Below are 21353 nucleotides of genomic sequence, written 5' to 3'. Positions count from 1 at the left end.
AACAGACTTCATCTCTCTCCTAGCCTCCTTCGATCTCAAACGACTCGTCACCACAGGTACTCACAAATCAGGCAACCAACTGGACCTGGTTTACACGCTTAACTGCATCACAAACAACATTTTGGTGAGACCTCTCCATGTTTCAGATCATTTCCTCATTTCTTTCAATCTACAACTCCCTACCCCTGCACCACCAACCCCACCACCATTCACTTTCAGGCGAATCCTGCGCTCACTTTTTCCCTCCCATCTTTCCTCTGCCGTGTCATCTTCTCTTCCCCCACCCTCACAATTCTCATCTCTGGATGTGAATACTGCAACGGATACCTTATACTCCACTCTAACCTCTTCTCTAGACAATATCTGCCCTCTCTCCTCCAGGCCTGCACGCGCTACTCCCTCTAACCCCTGGTTGTCTGAGGTTCTTCGTGAACACAGGACCGAACTCAGGGCAGCGGAAAGGAAATGGCGCAAATCAAAAGACGCATCTGACCTGAGTATGTATAAATCTCTCCTCTCTTCCTTTTCTGTTGATGTTCATGCTGCAAAAACCTTACTAGTTCCACAACAAGATCAACAGTGCCTCTAACACACGATCACTCTTCAAGACATTCAACTCTCTCCTCTGTCCACCTCCACCACCCCCCGCCTCCTCTTTAACTGCTGACGATTTTGCGAACTTCTTCACCAACAAAACAACATCTATCAGCAGTCAGTTCTCAGCTCCACACACAGGAACCCAGACTGACCCCTTCCACAGCCAATAACCCTCTGTCCTCCTTTTCTCCGCTAACCGAGGAAGAAGTATCCACACTTCTCCTCTCCAGTCATTCTACCACCTGCCCTCTAGACCCCATCCCCTCACACCTTCTACAAGCCATCTCTCCCACACTTCTACCAGCACTCACACACATCATCAACTCATCCCTCCATACTGGCACTTTCCCTACCGCATTCAAGCAGGCTCGGGTAACTCCACTGCTTAAAAAACCAACACTAAACACATAATTTGTAGAGAATTACAGACCTATCTCTCTCCTACCATTCATTGCGAAAACACTTGAAAAAGCTGTTTTCAACCAAGTAACATCCTTCTTGTCTCTAAACAACCAGCTGGATGTCCACCAATCTGGCTTCAAGAAAGGGCATTCAACTGAGACTGCATTACTGTCAGTCACAGAAGCCCTACGGATCGCAAAAGCTGCTTCCAAATCTTCAGTCCTCATTCTCCTGGATCTGTCTGCTGCCTTCGACACTGTGAATCACCAGATCCTTATGTCCAGCCTCTCATCTCTGGGCATCACAGGAACTTCACTCCACTGGTTCGAGTCCTATCTTCCTATCTCACAGGTAGATCCTTCAGGGTCGCATGGAGAGGCGAGGTTTCCAGAGCACATCAACTGACCACAGGGGTTCCTCAAGGTTCAGTTCTTGGACCCCTGCTCTTCTCCATCTACACCACATCACTGGGACACATCAAACAGGCACATGGTTTCTCCTACCACTGCTATGCTGATGACACACAGCTCTTCCTCTCATTTCAACCAGATGATCCCACAGTAGCTGCCCGGATCTCAAGCTGTCTGGTGGACATCTCGACATGGATGAAGGAACATCACCTGCAGCTCAACCTGGCAAAGACTGAGCTTCTCGTCCTCCCTGCCAATCCGTCTCTACAGCACGACTTCACTATCCAGCTAGAATCATCATCAATCACCCCATCAAGGTCGGTCAGAAATCTTGGAGTAACGTTTGATGACCAGCTGACCTTCACAGATCACATTTCAAAGACAGCTCGATCATGCAGGTTTGCACTGCACAACATCAGGAAGATCAGGCCTTTCCTTACTGAGCATGCAACAACTTCTCGTCCAGGCCCTGGTCATTTCTAGGCTTGACTACTGCAATGCTCTTCTGGCCGGACTCCCATCATGTGCAAACAAACCTCTACAGATGATCCAGAACGCTGCAGCTCGTCTTGTCTTCAACGAGCCCAAGAGGGCCCATGTCACTCCTCTGTTCATCACTTTTCACTGGCTACCACTCGCTACTCGCATCAAGTTCAAGGCATTGACGCTTGCTTACAGATCCATCACAGGCTCAGCTCCTTCCTACTTCCACTCGCTACTACGAGCCTACATCCCTACCAGAAGCCTATGATCGGTCAACGAGCGACGTCTCGTGGTTCCATCACAGAAAGCCACAAAATCACTTTCCAGAACATTCTCATTCACAGTTCCATGCTGGTGGAACGCTCTCCCCACCCTCATCCAGAATGCAGAATCCTTGACAACATTCAAACGACAGCTGAAAACCCATCTCTTCCGCGAGCACTTAACTGCATTAAAAAAAACAACCTTCCCTTTCCCTTTAAAACCTCACTTATTGGGCTTATGCTACTCTGAATAATGCCTGAACCTCATATTTTGAGCACTTCTTGCGTTGTTTTTGCCTCTTCATGATGACTCGCTTAATTTAGTCCTAATTTGTAAGTCGCTTTGGATAAAAGCGTCTGCTAAATGACTAAATGTAAATGTAAATGTATACAATGTTTAATAGGGAGCCAATGCGGTGTTGACAGAACAGGGCTAATATGGTCATACTTCCTGGTTCTGGTAAGAACTCGAGCTGCTGCGTTTTGGACCAGCTGTAGTTTGTTTATTAAGCGTGCAGGGCAACCACCCAGTAGAGCATTACAATAATCTAGCCTTGAGGTCATGAACGCATGGACTAATTGTTCTGCATTTGTCAATGAGAGCATATGGCATAATTTCAATATATTTTTAAGATGGAAAAATTAGGTTTTACAGACTTTCAAATGACAGATTGGTATCAAAGAGCACACCCAGGTTCCTAACTAACAACGAAGACTTGACAGAGCAGCCATCAAGTTTTACACAGTATTCTAGATAATTTGGTGAGGATGTTTTTTTGTCCAATAATTAGAATTTCTGTTTTTTCAGAATTTAGTAGTAGGAGATTACTAGTCATCCAATTTTTTATAACAGCTATTCATTCTGTTCATTTTGTGAATTGGTAGTTTTCGTTAGGTTGTGAAGAAATATAGAGCTGAGTGTCATCGGCATAACAGTGAAAGCTAATTCCATGCTTCCTAATGATATCTCCTAATGGTAGCATGTACAGAGTGAACAGCAGTGGTCCTAGTACTGAGCCTTGTGGTACGCCAAACTGAACTTGTGATCGATAAGACATCTCTTCATTTACAGCTACAAACTGATAACGGTCAGACAAGTATGATTTAAACCATGCTAATGCAATTCCACTAATGCCAACATAATTTTCGAGTCTATTTAAAAGAATGTTGTGGTCAATAGTGTCAAATGCAGCACTAAGATCGAGTAACACTAATAGAGAGATACAGTACAACCACGATCGGATGATAAGAGCAAATCATTTGTGACTCTAATGAGAGCAGTCTCAGTACTATGGTACGGTCTAAATCCTGACTGGAAATCCTCGCAGATATCATTTATTTCTAAAAAGGAACATAGTTGTGAAGATACTGCCTTTTCTAGTATCTTTGACAGAAAGGGTAGATTCGAGATCGGCCTGTAATTGACTAATTCTGTAGGATCAAGTTGCGTTCTTTTAACAAGCGGTTTAATCATAGCCAGCTTAAAGGTTTTTGGTACATATCCTAGAGACAAAGATAAATTGATGATAGTAAGAAGAGGATCTATGACCTCTGGAAGCATCTCTTTCAGTAGCTTATTCAGTATAGGGTCTAACATACATGTTGAAGATTTAGATGATTTAATGAGTTTAGAGAATTCTTCCTCTCCTATAGCAATAAATGAATCGGATTTTTCCTTAGGGAGACTACAATGCACTCCCTGATGCGATACTGTAGTAGACGGTTGCATAGTTATAATTTTGGACCTGATATTATCAATCTTATAAGTGAATAAGTTCATAAAGTCATTACTGCTGTGTTGCTTGGAAATTTCTGGGCTTGAAGCTTTCTTTTTCGTTAGTTTAGCCACTGTTTCAAATAAATACCTAGGGTTTTGTTTATTTTCTTCTAATAGAGTTGAAAAATAAGCAGATCTAGCAGCTTTTAAAGCCTCTCTGTATGTAATCGAACTCTCTTTCCATGAAATGCGAAATACCTCTAGTTTTGTTTTTTTCCAGTTGCGCTCCATTTTTCTGGCTGTTCTCTTAAGTGCCTGAGTGTGCTCGTTGTACCACGGCGTTGGACTATTTTCTTTAATCTTCTTTAAGTGCAACAGAGCAACTGTGTCTAAAGTGCTGGAAAAGAGAGAGTTAAAAGTTTCTGTTGCAATATCAAGTTCTTCTAAGCTACCCGGGATGCTGAGAGATGATGAAACTGTTCATGTTAAATTAAGTTTACACGAGACTAGATAATGATCTGAGATGTCATCGCTCTGCTGCAGAATTTCAACGGCATCAGCATTTATTCCGTGTGATAATGTTAGATCTAGAGTATGATTACGACAATGAGTAGATCCTGACACGTGTTGATATTGTTTTTTGGTATTGTTGTCCAATAGAGTTCAGAATGTCTTTAAATGTCAATCCCAATGCATCTTTTTCATTATCTACATGCATGTTGAAATCACCAACAATTAGTTCTTTATCTGCAGCCAATACTAACTCTGATAGAAAGTCAGCAAATTCTTTGATAAAATCTTTATGGTGCCCTGTATACAGTAGCCAGCACAAATCTCAAACATGATTCGTCATTTACACTATATATTTTACATTCAAAAATATATTGAAAAGATCACCAACCCTTCAAAAGAAGTATATTTAAAACTAGATTTCTTAGTGATTTTGAAAATATTACTATAAATTCACGCAACTCCTCCCCCTTTGCCTTTCAGATGAGGTTCATGTTTATAACAGTAATCTTGTGGGTGGACTCATTTAAAGTAATGTAATCGTCTGGTTTTAGCCAGGTTTCTGTCAAACACAGCACATCTAGATTACAGTCAGTAATCATATCATTAACAATGAGTGCTTTTGAAGTAAGGGATCGAATATTCAGCAACCCAAGCTTTATCATTTGCTCATCTGTATTATAGCTGTTTTTTATTTGTTGAACATCCAATTCAATTTTTAACCTTAGATGGGTTGAAACCTTTTTTGGATTTCCAAATTTGGGGAACAGACACAGTCTCTATATGCTGATATCTAGGTGAAAGAGGCTCTATGTGATGGGATTTATCTGACCTTGGTGACGTGAGACAGCTAGCAGACAGTCGGTTTAGCTGGTCTGTCTGCTTCCTGACCTGAGCCCCAGATTGTCATGTTTTATCTCTAAGACTATGTGCCAAATTACTAGAGAGAAGAGCAGCACCATCCCAGGAGGGATGAATACCATCTCTTTTCAACAGGTCAGGTCTGCCCCAAAAACTTTTCAAATTGTCTATGAATTCTATATTATTTTGCTTGACATCCAGCCATTGAGTGATCTACTGACATCACTCCTGCGAACAGGAAGGGGGCCAGAGCAAATTACAGTGCCTGACATCGTACTTGCGAGTTCACACACCTCTTTAATATTATTTTGGTGATCTCCAACTGGCGGAGTCGAACATCATTTGTGCCGACGTGAATGATAATCTTAGAGAATTTACGATTAGCATTAGCCAGCACTTTTAAATTTGCTTTAATGTCAGGCGCTCTGGCTCCCGGCAAACATGCGACTATGGTGGCTGGTGTCTCTATTTTCACGTTCTGTGTAAAAGAATGGCCAATAACTAGGGCACATTCAACAGGATTCTCTGTCTGTGTTTCACTGAGTGGGGAAAACCTGTTTAATGTTGTTATCGGAACGGAAGAGCGGTGTTTTGTCCAGCGACTATAGCGTCTCACAGTCACCCAATTGCCCTGCTGTGCGGGCTCTATTTCAGCTGGAACCGAACAAATGTGAATAATGAACTCAAACAAATGTGTACAAAGTTGCACAAGTTAGGCTACAAAGATACAAAATACAATACGTAACATGTTATGCGCAGCGTCTCCTCCACTCGCACGATTCACTCCAGGCCGGCTGTGCTGTATTGTTGTAACGAACTGTTGGTCCTCTCCTGTTTCTTCACTGTCGTCACTCCTCCTTTTATGTCCCTCCATGCGCCACTAAAGACTTTGCATATCTCCGTTAAAAGATCATCAAGTAGGCCTATATAATGAGGGGTTTTGTTAACAGTATTTTAACGATTTTTAAAAATGGATAATGATGGATAATATGAAATGCTTTCTAATATTTTGACAGAAAAAAAAACACAAGCAAGAACAAAATTTAGACTTACAGTTACCGGTCTTCTCTCTCTGTGTGTGCGCGTTTGTGAGAGAGAGCTCGCGCAGCACTGAGACAATGGTAGTTTTAAATCCATAAGTAATTAACATGCTAGTTTTCATACTAAATGAATATGTAACATAATTAGGTACTTTAGTTATTTTTAACACAATAACATTACACATTCATGCTACATTTCTCAACACTGAGAATGAATAAATGAATGCTTGTTTCTCCAGAATCGCAGTTGTCAGTCATCCACAAGTCAGAGCACTTTCATAAAGCCATAGCAATTTCAAGTTTATTTAGATTATAATGTTCAGAGTGACTATGAATGACAGATCGTACTTTTAGAGTCAATGCGATCACGCAGAGGATTAAGTAAACTCAATTCAATATTTCAACAAATCTCCCCCAGCCTGTTTACCGTAAGGAGTCAGAAGCACCGGGACTACTGTACTGTCCTCGCTTAAGAAATCCGTCAGACGGCGGGAGTGGAAGGGGGATCGAGCGGGATTCTGTATTGCTGTCTCTTTTCAATCATAAGCCTTACGCATTTGTCAATCATCCTGGCTTGCTATTTGGGGAATGAACCAGCGCTATGATCGGTCGAACTCTTCTTCTTCTGCTGTTGCTTGATTTGAGCACAGCGCGTGCACCAGGTTTTTGCGTAGTTTAGAGTGACAAATCGTACCAACGTACTTTGAGGTCAAAATGCGTACAGGTTGGCAGGTCTGAGACTGTTCTATCTCAAATAATGTCTTTTTGATTTAAAGGCCTGAATTGATTAAAAAAAAAATATTCTTACTTTTTTGTCTTCTACATTCAATGCAGGGGTTCTCTCTAGTCAAGTAGTTTTTTGCATTATAGCAATGGTCTGGAAAATTTTCTGTGAAGAGAGCAGATTAATCACGTTTGACCTTTCTGTAGTAGGCTACACATAAGGTGAATATTACCATGACATACAAAGCAATTGTTGCTGTTACTATGGCATGCACATTTAATCACTGCTAACATTCATCATCATTCCCCTGTGTTTTACACTTTGTTCATCCGTCATTAAGGTTTGACACTTATCATTTTACCGTCACTTTGTGTGTCACAGCTTTATATGTTTTCCAAGCAATGTTATTTCCACTTCGTTCTTATCAATCTTACCCTTGAACACGCCATCGCGATTCGAAAACATCATTACTATAAAGATGAATTCTTCCTTATCCTCATCCTCCAGTTCATCATTATCATATCCTGCAAGCAAGACATTTCCAGTGTTTAGTAAAACATCACCAGTCATCAGTGATCTGTGTTCAAAAAGCCAACTCACCTTTAAGGTCTTTTTCGGTAATGTGTGCAAATTTTATATGCATGTTTTTTGGGTCGATCAGTAGAAATCTCCTGAGAAATGGGTAAAAAAGACTTGAAAGATGGTTGCACTGATCCAGTGCATCCAAGATTTGAGCCATGATGTGGTTCGCTGTCTCATCATTCAGGCGCCTTCCTTTTCTTCTGATGAACTCACTCAAGGTCACATAGTCAGGAAGATGTTCCATTACCAGGATGTTTTGGTCTTCCAAGATGAAACGGTCATATAACCGTATGAAATTGTTGCAAGTTGAATGCTTTTGTATTTCCAGATATGTAGTCCCCTCTTCGACAAACTGAGGCTAAAGAAAAGAGATTGACAAAACATTTGCTAATTTCAAATCTCCTAATTAAAGAGTAAGGGAAATGAAAGATGAAAACATTAGCTATGTTTCCATCACCCTGTTTTTATGCAAGTCTCGCATCAGAAAGAAACGTGATGGAAAAAAGTCCTGGTACTGCAGGTCCTTGTACTACAGGTGCGTAGAAATTGCATTTTATAAACGGCACGATGCAATTTATAAAATAAAAAAATGTTTTTGTAGACTTTTCCAGTCTTGAGTGGATCAGTGTGCGGTTAGCCACCCTTTTTGTTCATTCTTCACTATTCAAAATAAAACCATTGTAAGCACATCACACTTAAAACAGACCACATTTATACGGTTGTTAAAGGTCGTCCCTGCTCGATATGACAGTTTCACCTTACAAATTCTGTTTTGTCTTTATGTTGTCTGTTATTAAAATGCATTCAAACGCTACTTTGCTTGCTTGTGTTACTGCTCATGTTTTCTGACCTGATATTAAGGATGAAAACACATCAAAATAACATTAAGCTAGTGACTACTTGTCGTGTGGCTGAGCAGTGTAGCGAAACTATAATCATATTATCCTTACTTGTATTAACAAACAAAAATACAAAAAGGGAAAACAGCTCTCAGACGGGAACGACTCTCACCGTTCTCTTAAAGCAGTCGCTCATAGAGTCGAACGACACACATCACTACTGTTTCGCTGACGGTGTTTCATTTACTATTGGTTATTAGGTTACCAATACCACGTCATCCACTCAAACAACCTGATGGAAACGCACCTAATTCACATTTTTTATTTGAAAAAGATTTGCTTCACGTTCAGATGGAAACCCAGCTAATGAAAAAAAAAAAGGGGAAAAAATTGATGCAAAAAAAAAAAAAAAAAAACTTTACATGAACTCTATAACCGATGCTTCTAGGCTTTGGGTGTGTAATTCAGTTATATCAGTTATATCTCATACTATCTATATTACCGAATTTAACAAACCAATTCTTACAAGAGAATTTCATGAAGAATAAAGTCTTGTCAACTTACCGATCTTTCCCAAAGTCTGCACCTCTCAACAAATTTGATGCAAACCTAAAAAAATAAAGACATTTTTTTTGCACATGATCATCTACAGTCTTTACATTTTTTAAACACTTTTTGATCAAAACTGTCAACACTGATGTTTATGGCAAGACTCAAAGTTCACAGAAGGAAACAAGAGACAAAACGTTTGGTTATGGAGAAAGAGCAACATACTTTCTGGCCGTCCGATCTTCTAATTCCTTCATGGACACGATCACCATGTCTCAGTTTCTTTCCCACTTTATAAAGATATATATGTTGCAGTTTCGGTTCATCAGGAAATATTAAGGTCACTGAAAAACACACAGCAACAACATGTTAACATACAGCATGAGACTGAACACACCAGTGCAGATGAGGTGAGGAGCCAGTATGAGTGGAGATTACAAACAAAACCAGAACAACAGATTGAAATGGACATTATATGTTCTCACTAACGTAACCGTAGCAGCAGGGGTTTGTTGCTATATTGAATTGTCTCTACAACTAAGGGTGTAGAAATCTCAGTTTACAAGGACTTGCCGTGTAAAAAGTCCATCAAACATTTAAAAATTGCTAAAATGTGTAAAAAAAAAAAAAAAACCCGGATCGTCGGAAGTCTCTAATAACAACAAATAATGTGCACAAATTTATAAAAAAAATTGAAAATCCTAAGTTTTCGGCATTGAATTGCGGAGGTTGCGCTTGCGCGTGATTTTATTCCCGTGCCTCATTCCCAATGCGTCCACATAAAGCTGCCTATTTTTCATTGTTGCGCTTACGGTCAAATACACACGAAAACAGTCACAACGTCCGTCTTGCCGCGTATTCACATACACACATTGGTTATGTCCGTGCTGCTGTCAACGGTAACGTGTGCGATTAAACTTTTTCAAAAAATATTTAATGCAATTAAAGCAGCATCCGTTTTTTTTTTCTGTCATCCTTTGGCTATCGTGACATTATATGATCACGTTCTTCTTCATGCAAATGCTTTTAAACCATGCAAGCGAGAAAATACAAAGAGAATGCTCTGTCTGTGATGCTGACACACGCGACGCACAGAACGATGCGCGCCAGAATCGACTTCTCTTTCACGCTTTCGCTTTGAGTATCCTCATGAGAGTAGTCTTAAATTAGTTAAAGTCTTAAATGAACGTGAAGAGTTGTGAGAAAATGGGACGTTTGTGGGATCCACATGTGCAGCAGTGACATCAGAATCAAATAACACTTCATTCATAAAAAGATACCATAAAACAATTATTTGAAATATACTGTCTTTATGTTGTTTCTACATTAATTTGGAGATTAACTGTGAAATTATTACATAAATATATTAAAAACAAGCTATCTTGTGCAATTATAACAAAATTATCCCAATATAAAAACACAAATACACTGAGTGAGCAAACATTTAGGTGAGATTTGCAATGGTAACTGAGGAATGTTTATATATGAATAAAAGTCTTAAATATGTCATCTTGTAAAGTGATCTCTTCAGAAGAAATTAATGATTTAAATGGATGGACAACATTTTTTGATAATATTAAAAATATCTATATCTGTATCTAGGCCTATACAGCAGTTCTTCCCTGTGATATTGAAAATTGATACATTTCAAGGTATAGTATCAAAGTAGTATCGTGACAACACTAGTGTAGGGTGCCACACATCTATCTATAAATTACAGGAACGTCTGTCTGTGTGTGTGTGTCTGTCTGTCTGTCTGTCTGTCTGTCTGTGTGTGTCTGATAACCGGATATCTCTCGAACCGTTAGTCCGATGGATTTCAAACTTGACAGGTGTCTCACTACGGGCATGAGTAAGTGCAGTGCCAAGTTTGACGTTGTTTGGATGAGAAATGCTAAAGATATCGTTAAATATATCATTTTTAAAAGGTTGTGGTTTAAAAATAAACATTCTGACATAAACACTCTGTCAGCTACACTGTTTACTTCTGAATATTATAGTTTGGTTCCTTCTGAATATTATTGATACTTTGCACGTGACGTCAGTTGTACTGGCTGGCGGGCAAGAACGTCATTCTCTAGCAACGAAAACCAGTAAACTAATCAAGGATCTTGCCAGGACGTTGCCAGTTTTAATATACAAAAGTTGATGTTTTGAGGTGTACACGACATGCCAGATAGTTGTTGTGCGATTGGATGCACTAACCGCGTTTGTTGCCCGCCAGATATCACGTGACTGCAAAGTATCAATAGTTTTCTTTACCAAGAAACCAACAATTACTAAAACACACACAAAAACTGATTTTGTTTCTTTACCAAGAAACCAACAATTACTAAAAACACACAAAAACTGATTTTGCACGGGCACTTTGCACTGCTCCCTGAATCGACGGATGTGGATGTAATTCATTGTGGATGTAATTCATATTCATTTGTGGATGTAAACTGAATCTATAAGTCAGCTATGCTGTTTACTTCTGTAATTGATAGATAGATTCTGGTGCGCTTAACGTTATCGCTACTGTGTAATAGTAGCCTATGCTATTCACCAACTAAACATATCCTATTCAATGCGATCACAGTCTCTTTCACAGGCATCATTTGTAGTTGCCTATTCACAAGCTGTTTGCTCAAGCATAGCGTTTTCTTAAATATATCGGTAAAAAAAGGTTGTGGTTTAAAAAGAAACATTCTGACATAAACACTCTGTCAGCTACACTGTTTACTTCTGAATTATATTTTATTCACAGCCATCATTTGTAGTAACCTAGCCTGCTCCCTGAATTCAATGCGTTCACAGTCTCTTTCACGGGCACCAAACCAACAGTTACTAAAAACACACACAAAAACTGATTTTGCACGGGCATTTTGCACTCGTTTTTTTTTAATTTTCAAAGGGTGCCTTGACTGAAAAAAGGTTGGGCAACACTGCTCTAAGTGCTGTATAACCTAAGGAATTATTATTTTTCAGTGACCATGAAAGATACACTTTTCTTAGAATAAATGAATAATCAAAGAGTTAATTGATTGTAATATTAAGTTAGCTTACCTCAAAGTTAATCTAATTAACTGACCCAAATATGAATAATTAATCATAATTGGTAATTATGGATTATTATTAATATTTATATTAATATTTATCATACCCCTTTGAGCTAATATTGTTACACAGACAAGAGGATAAAAATGGACACTCATGTCCAGCTTGATGAGGATATAGCCAAAGCTTTAAAAAGGTAAACTGAGAAGTCAAAGGAATTCTAATGCATTTCTATGCAAATTATTATACATATATTCAAACATGGATACAAAAATGTTAATTATTGGTTAATTTTATATCAATTCTTCTTCCCTTTCACAGATCCTGTGATAAAGCAGTCTTCACACACTACAGTGTCTGAACCACAAGTTCTCAGTTGTGGAAAATGAATCGTACTCAAAGAAGTGATTAGTGTTGCTTTCGTCAACGAAAATTATGATTAAATATCGTTGTCAACGAACCTTTATCTTGTGATGAAAACGAGACGAGACGTAACGTAAATGCTGGTCATGTGACGATAACTATAATTAAACGTATAATGCAATATTGTTGACGAATAAAAACTAGACTAAATATGGTTTACAAAATAAAAACTGTTAAAATGTCTCTGCATTTTCGTCGACCAAAACGAGACGAGACGAAATGTTATGACGTAATTTCGTCTTGTTTGGTCGCATTATTATTTTTTTGCAGTATTTCTGGCCGTTTCTCAATATGCGTTCTTGTCTGTACTTGTGTTCTTGTGGACTTGTGAAACGTCATCAGTCGCTGCCCAAGTACTGTCCCAATACACAAGTTTGCATTTTGGCAAGAACGGTTAAAAATCCCGGAAGTGTTCTTGACACGCCCATTTTACCGAGGATGCATCGGCTGGTAACTTGTGTGAACTTGACGGCAGAAATAACCCAGCATTCATTTCGGCATTCAAGGAAGGAGAGGCAGGTCAATACAAGTCGTTTTTCTACAATTTCGTACGCTATTTCATCACTAAATTCACTTCTGAGAGCATTTGATGCGAGAAATCAACTGTGTAGATTTCAAATATGGCCATTTTTACAAAAATTTATGGCAAATCAAAAATGTGCTAAAACATTTTCGGAAATGAGAATCTCCATAAGCGTTGCTTTGTTATGAATATACATTACATTGTAGTGTACAGTTGTAGAGTCATCCCTTGAGCTGAGGGTAGGCTTGGGCGATAAAGCCTGGTTGTTATCGTCAATAATTCTCGTTATGTTTGGGTACTGCAGACAGCGTCTGTGTGGGGGTATTATGGCGCAATACCAGCAAGAACACATCGTCTAAAACTGTCAGCAGCGTTCTGTGTGTGTGCTCGTCACATTGTGAGTTCATTCTTTCAAGAACAACTAGCAAGAGCGTTCTCCCCAAGAACACAAGTCCGTTCTTTGCATTCTTGGTTTTTAGAGAAACACCCTCGTGTTCCCGTGTCTCACTTCAGGGGCTGCATCAGGTCGCACTGCGGAGACGCAGGCGACGTCACTTCCTCAAGCCCCACTCGCGGCATTATTTAGAGGATGCAGCTGCAGTGAGTTAGCGTAAACGACAACAAACAACGTTAAGTCTGACGCCCGTTTCACACATACTCCGTGTGCAGGAGCAGCACGCGCTATAGTGCTTTCACATAGGCTGTGTTTGCAGTGCGTAACTGATCCACGGCTGTACCACAAACACATACTCGCTATTTGTATTTCAAATATAGAAGTTAACAGCTACTTTTATTTAAATAAAAGTTTTGTCAGCATTGCGATTCTCTTTGTACGTACACATATACACTCTTTAATGAACATAATTCACTTTTAAGCACAATTTAAACAACATTATTTAATGCACTACTTCTATCTAGATTTATAAGCAAGTGGTAAAATATTTAGCCATGTTGTTATATAAAAATCGCAAACATTTTAAATTAAAACTTAAAATTGACAAAAACAGCCAACTCTCATGCCTTTTCTTTTGCATTTAAATTTTAATACAATAAATCTTGGATGTCACAAAGAACTTGTTTTTCAACCTCCACGAATAAGACGAGAGTAACTTTTCTGTTCGCTATTTTTGCTATTTTTCCATAGTGGTACACTGTATTGACTGGGTTAAATAGAATTGCATCACTAAAAAGAGACTAAAATACAATTTTCATTGACTGAAACTAGACCAAATGTCATCAGTTTTCGTCGACTAAACGTCATGGATAATTCTGACTAAAATAAGACTAAAATGCTCAGACTTTTAGTCGACTGAAACTTGACTAGACTAAAAAGAGTATGAACTTGACTAAAACTATTAAAAACTAAAATGACAGCTTGACACAAAGACTAGACTAAAACTAAAATTAAAACAGGCCGCCAAAAACAACACTAGTGATCGTCCACGTGAAGATGAAGATGTGACTTTCAAACTCTTCTGTTTCAGCCTTTTGTAGGCCTAAGTTTGCACATAATGCATAGACCTATGTCACGAAAAAATGTAAGACCGGAAGTACGTCTTTTAGTAGGGATACGGCTCTTCCGGTTAGCTTTTTACAATGGCCGATAGATACAGTATATACATATATATGCACATACATATATCTATAAACATATATACACATACATATATATATACACACACATACATACAATCAAAAAAAAAAAAAAAGGGAAGAAAGAATAAAATAAAAATAATAAGAGGCAAATGCAGAGAAAAGGGAATGTAGATGGGGATAGAATGAATAGAAGAACAAAAATAGAAAAGATAAAATAGAAATTAAAATGGGGATGTTAGAGAGTTAAAATGGCTATTGCATGGTTTAATTGATTTCTGCTATTTATGCACCATTCCAGTGGAATATGGACATGCACCTTCCACTCCAAGAGGTCTTGTAAGGGCTCACCAAAGCACATTGGCCGGACCTTCCGGATCATTTGTACATGACCCGGTCGCGTTTCTGCCTGTACTCGGGTAAAACAGTTTCAAGAGATGTCTTGGAAGGGCTTACCAAAACACATTGGCCTTTGCACATTGCACTTTAATCTTAAAAGCATAATTTAAATGCATATACCGGTAATAAAATATTAATGACATACATATTGTCTATGCTTCTTAACACACTTAAGTACACTTTTAAAAAGTGCATTGTAAAAGTTTTACTTTAAAGTGCATTTTAAATCATTATGTTTTAACATAAATTTAAACTATAATACAATTATTTAATTGCAAATAACATGCAAACTGAACATTACATTCAGTTCACACTTAAGTATATTCGGTTACACTTTATTTTAAGGTGTCCGTGTTACAGAGTAATTATACATTTAAGCACTGAGTAATAATAACAAACTACATGTACTTACTATAGGGTTACGGTTAGGTTTTGGGTAATTAAGCACAATTTATAGTAACTACTATAGTAACTACACGTAACAGACAATGTAAAATAAAGTGTTACCATATATTCTTCTGTAATAAGTAGACTTTTTAAAAGAATGCTAAATTGTACTTTTTTTTCACAAGGAAAAATATGTTTGCTTGAAAAACAAGGTTGTTATGCAAAAATATTTGTTGGCAGACTATAAAAGTGTTCAGAGTCAAAATGCGAGTATAAATCTGGACTGTTGTGAATCTTACTCTGTCTCCTCTGGCTCCAGGCATGCCTCCAGCACCGCGCTCTCCTGGCATTCCCTGCATTCCTGCGGGACCAACACCACCAGGGGCTCCAGCAGCACCAGGCTCTCCCTAAACACAGAGAGAATTAGATTATTTCTCAAATATCACTATTCTGAGTCATAATTCTATCGAACTGGGAGTCTTACCTTAGCACCATCGTTACCGGCAGGTCCAGGGGCTCCACGCTCACCGGGGAAACCTCGGTCACCCTGCGTGAGACATTTAGAAATATCATTCTGCTGTATTTCATCCCAGCTGACTAACAGAAACGGTATACTAGAGCAGTGAGGAAAGCGGAAAATAAAAAAAAATTACATTTATTGAGGTGTATAATTTTTTCACCCTATGAGATCACAGAGCAGTGAGAAAGTTGGAGCAGAAACAGAAACAGTTCACATATCAAATTGAAGAGGTTTAAGCACACATACAGCAGGTCCAGGAGCACCAATATCACCATCTTTGCCAGGAGCGCCCTAAAAAACACACACAGAAACAAACACTGCATCATAATGCACCTGCTCAGACATGATTCAAGCAACTGTCTGGAGATTACCCTCTTTTCTAAGAGTTTACCAGACTTGGCTAAGTGTTTAAAGCAATGCTTAAGGCTGCAAAAAGCTCAGAAAATACTACAAATCTGTGTGATTCAGTACGTACCAAAGCACCAGGGGGTCCGGCAACACCTCTCTCACCAGCCTTACCAGCCTCACCCTAAGAGAAATAAATCAAGGTATTAAAAATGTCATTAAGCAGTTTGTAAATCTGATATTTTTATTATCTTTTTATTTCACAAGAGAGTAAGAAATAAACCCGGTAAACCTGACATATCAAATAATATTCCGAAAAGGAACAGTCTATTAAATCTTTAGACAATATATATTATATAAACAAAGTTTGAGTAAGTGTTTTTGTTGAGAATTTAACACGTTAACTAAAGAAAACTAAAGGAGAGGACTCAAGTGCAGAAAGAATGATTTATTAAATAAAAGAAACATAAAATGAAACAAAAACCCACAAGGGGGAAAACATGATCTCAAACAAAACAACAACTTCAAAAACAACACATACCGGGGTTTCACAGGAAAGCGGGAGACGTAAACAAGACAACGATCCGACAAAGATTGCAAACAAAGGAGCTTATAAAAGGGACAAATCAGGCAGATAATGAAGGAACAACAGGTGGGACAAATGAAACCAATAATGAGATAACAAGGAGGGTGGGGTCAAAACAGAGACAGGAACACAAACACCACATGTGCTACACGAGACAGGACAGGCATGTGACAGAATTATATTTATACATCAGGCTTTTATGGATCATATAGTATGATATGGAGAGAATATGAAGCTCATACTTGAGGAAAAAACACCTCAGGCCCAAACTGAGCACAATTCTGAAGTTTGGTTCGGATGCTGATATTCATGTGGCCAAAAAGTAAGATGAAATACTGCAGACTACTTACATAAAATGCATATAAATATCAGTCATAACTCTGTATCTTCCAATAATATGATATTTAAATGCTTAGTTTTATGATCAAAGCTCTGTAGTTTTAAAACATATAATTCAATACAATACAAGGATGATGCATCAAAAGCCTGATGGATCATATTTGATTCTCCCATTTGAACTTAATTTTTCTAAAAATGATGTATGGATAAGTAACTTGCTTCAGTCCAGTAAATGTTCATCTTCAAATATTAAAAAAAGTCTAAACCACTAATTCAGATGACAGAAGGCATGTAGTAGATTGTGTGCAACAGGTTTTTCAGCAAAGTTTTGATCATGTTGATCATTTAGAAGCCTTGCCATTAAAGAGCCTATTTCTCACCTTAGATCCAGGCAATCCTGGCTCTCCTGGGCGACCAGACTCTCCAGAGGCTCCTTGAGCTCCCATTGGTCCATTAGCTCCACGCTCACCAGGGGCACCCTGTGATTTAAATGGCCACTTTTAGTATTTCAGCAACAGCAATCTTCTACAGGACCCTGGACAGCTCCTTCGCAACGCATTAAACAGCATTACAGTGAGCAGTCAGGGCTAGATTGAGTGCTGTGCTGTTAATTAATACATTAAACCCTTCAATTTTAGATTTGAATGTTGATATATGGGTTAAACTACACAGAACAGAACTATGTAAACTTGACGTATACCCTTATGTAATTTCAGTCCTATTAAATAATATTTCTAACTTAAAATCAGTTTGTTGCCACGTGCACAAAAGTTTGGAATCATTGAGATGTATTATTGTTTTTGAGAGAAGTCTTTTCTGTTGACCTAGGCTGCATTTATTTGATAAAAAATACAGTAAAAACAATAATATTGTGAAATATTATTAGAATATGTTTCCTATTTTAATATATTTTTTAAGATGTAATTTATTCCTTTGATGGCATTAATATTTTTGTGGAAACCCTTTTTAGGATTCTTTAATGAATAGAAAGTTTAAAAGAGCAGCATTTATTTGAAATTGAAATCGTTTGTAACATTATAAATGTCTTTACTGTCACTTTGGATCTATTTAATGTGTCCGTGTTGAATAAAATTATTAATTTAAATAAATTTAAATAAATCTCTTTTTTTTTATCTTACCCCACGGTTTCCATGAAAATATGAAGTGTTTTCGACACTGATAATAATCATAAATGTTTCTTGAGCATCAAATCATCATATTATAGTGATTTCTGAAGGATCATGTGACACTGAAGACTGGAGTAATGATGCGGAAAATTCAGCTCTGATCACAGGATTAAATTACATCCTGTAATGTAATATTATATTATTACATTACATCCTGTAATGTAATATTACATTATACATCCTGTAATGTAATATTATATAATATGTAATATATTAAAATATATTCAAATAGAAAACGATCCTTTTAAACATTTTACTTTTTTTTTTATTTTTTATCAAATATATGCAGCCTTAATGATTCCAACTTTTAACTTTTGACTGGTAGAGTAAGCACATTTTAAGGTTACCAGATGAAACATTTACTAAAGTGTTCAGAGAGTCAGTTTAGCAAGATTCACGGCCTTGATTTGCGAGCTCAGTAATCTTACCCCGGGTCCAGGTGCTCCATCACTGCCAGGCAGACCACGGTTGCCAGGGGCACCCTTTCGAAAGAAAAAAGACAAAAGGTGAGAAACAAACAAGCATAAAAAGCATGCTGGAATCGAACTGTCACAGTTTTGGTAAGGTTGACCTACACGGGCTCCAGGGGGTCCGACAGGTCCTGCACCACCGGGCTCACCACGAGCTTCTCTCTTTCCTTCCTCACCAGAAGGTCCGGCGAGACCTTGGGGTCCGACTGGGCCCTAAAACAGAGAACAGCAACTATTACTATCACAGGTTTCTGAAAATATTAGGAAATTATGGTGCCTAGCTCAAGGGCACAGAGAGTGTTCTTTTTTAATCAGATCTATAACATCTAAAGGCTGGAATACACCACACAACTTATTTATTTATGCTATAACTAGAAGTAAAGAGGAAAAGATGATCAGTTCATGTGCTGCTTGAACTGAGACGGCTACAGCGATCTGTCACAGCACATTAAAGAGTGGGAAAAACTTACTTATTGTTTGAATTTCATAATAAAACTGGCAGAATTAGAGAGCTTCATAACAAAAAGTAACAAAGCTTATTGCGATTTTTTGGATGGGAGGCACTACAAATAATGTGTTGTTCAATACAGCATAGACTAAAAGATCGACTCTTTGGATTTAAGAATCGATATTGGTTCATCAAAATGAGAATAGATTAAAATCGTGAAATCTATATTTTCAATCTAGCCCTATAATGCGTGTTCTAAAATCGAACTTAAAATATCAAATATTCTTGATCTGCACTGACTGGATGAAATCACAGCCTAAAGCCGGAGCCTGTACCCATCATACACTGCTGTGTCAATTCTGACTGCCAATAATCTGCTGACTGGCTTTGATTTTCGGATAATAGCATCTACTGATCAGACTGCATATCGGAGCGAGGATCTGTGCAAAAGTGCTGTGCTGCATCCAGCCGTAAGTCACGCCTCCTGTAATATCAGTCTCAAAACTAAAGATAGCATATCTGCAATCCTGAAAGCACTGACATATTATAATACTTTTCATGCATTCTTAATAAAATGCAGTGTACATACATTGTTTCCTTTGGGGCCAGGAGCACCAGAAGGGCCTGGGGGTCCGGCTGGTCCACGGGATCCTGGGAAACCAGGAGCGCCAGCAATACCAGCAGCACCCTACAAAACATCATTGCAAATCATCGTTGCAACAGCATAAATAAAAGATAAAGACAGATTGGTGTGGGATATTATCTATTACATATAAATACTTACAGGAGATCCTTTGCCACCAGGAGCACCATCACTACCAGGAGCTCCCTGTGCAGAAAACAAGTGAAGTCATGTTCATCTGATTCTCCACACCATTAAATTAACTTATTTAAATTCATTTAAATTATACTCCAATCACACTTTGTTTTGGAGATAATTTCAGCTTTAGGTGGGCTATCCGTTTCTGCATTTTTTGTACATTTTATACAAGATCATATTTATCCATTGATATCTTAAACTTATGGAGTCCCTAAAGGGACATGGTGATGAAAAAAATATATTTCAATGCTTTTGCATATCCTTTCAAAAGTTTCTCAAAAGCATTGACTCCGTACAATCTCTCAAGTCAGATTTATTTGTATTTAGAAGACACATTGTTTTACAGAAAATTATTTTAGTAATTAATGTTGTATCTCCATGTATTATTTAGCAGATAATATAGTTTACTTTTGAATCTACAACTTTACAACTGTAATTTAAACGTACCATTATTCTGATGCTACAATGCAAGCAAATTTCCTTTTGAAATGTAGTTCATTTAAAATCCTTCTAGCAAATACACAGTGGTGTTTCGTGATGCGAATACTCACAGCAGGACCGGCGGCACCAGCGGGTCCGGGGTTACCAGGCTCACCACGGGCTCCCTGGGGTCCCTCTGAACCACGGCCTCCAGCAGCGCCAGTTTCTCCCTACAGAAGCCAAAGAAGAAGAAGAAAACAGTGAATTGTCAGTTTATTTATAGGAGGGTGACTCCCACGGGTATTTCCATTTATTCATTTAGTAGACACTTCTATCCAAAGAATATTGTTATAAAATTTATAATATTTGCTTTGCTTTAAACACCAGCGCGCACAAGCAATCCTTTTAATAGTCAATTTTTATTTAAAAATGTAAACCCAACAGGTATGACATGTCAGAAAGAGAAAAAACTGTTCATGAGAAGACGTGCATATAGGACTGCCGCAGCTTAGTGGATAAATATATTTAGCTATGTATTATTCAGAATGCACAGTTGGAAAGAAAATATATTTATAGCAACATTTCAGCAGGCTCAAGATAATTAATACAGAGATCATTATTCACTGTTTTACTCAATTGGCAGCCATAAAACATAGTGATAATCTGCATTCTCATGAACGGAGGTGCACTGAACGCTCTAACCGGAAACTCCCGATATGTACTAACTAGAACGCGGAAGTAGTTGTGCAAGTAGTCCATTGACGTACTGAGGTGCTACATGTAAACGATATTATTAGTATTGTCCTGTAAAAATAATGCAGTTCATTTAAATTTCTGCATACATGTGAGTTTTAGTTTGTATTAATTTTACCTGTTG

General features: G+C 38.1%; 1 protein-coding gene and 1 long non-coding RNA gene across 2 annotated transcripts; both read right to left on the bottom strand.

The window, feature by feature from the left end:
- Window positions 1-16022: 16022 nt before the first annotated feature.
- On the bottom strand, window positions 16023-19800 carry LOC308706382 (uncharacterized protein; the record flags this gene model as incomplete). The annotated part of the gene is made up of 6 exons (XM_081391975.1): window positions 16023-16152; window positions 16337-16390; window positions 17512-17610; window positions 18747-18800; window positions 18894-19001; window positions 19790-19800. 6 exons carry the CDS (start codon window positions 19798-19800, stop codon window positions 16023-16025), a joined length of 456 nt encoding a protein of 151 aa, XP_081248101.1.
- Window positions 19801-19824: 24 nt separating this feature from the next.
- On the bottom strand, window positions 19825-20708 carry LOC308706597. Its single transcript, XR_014032051.1, has 3 exons — window positions 20608-20708; window positions 20021-20065; window positions 19825-19924 (listed from the first exon to the last, which is right to left on the bottom strand). It is a non-coding gene; the product is annotated as an uncharacterized lncRNA (long non-coding RNA).
- Window positions 20709-21353: the final 645 nt, after the last annotated feature.

Source organism: Scardinius erythrophthalmus (assembly GCF_964197995.2).
Source record: "Scardinius erythrophthalmus genome assembly, chromosome: 18".
In the NCBI taxonomy this organism is placed as follows: domain Eukaryota; kingdom Metazoa; phylum Chordata; class Actinopteri; order Cypriniformes; family Leuciscidae; genus Scardinius; species Scardinius erythrophthalmus.
This window is presented reverse-complemented; position numbering and strand designations above follow the sequence as displayed.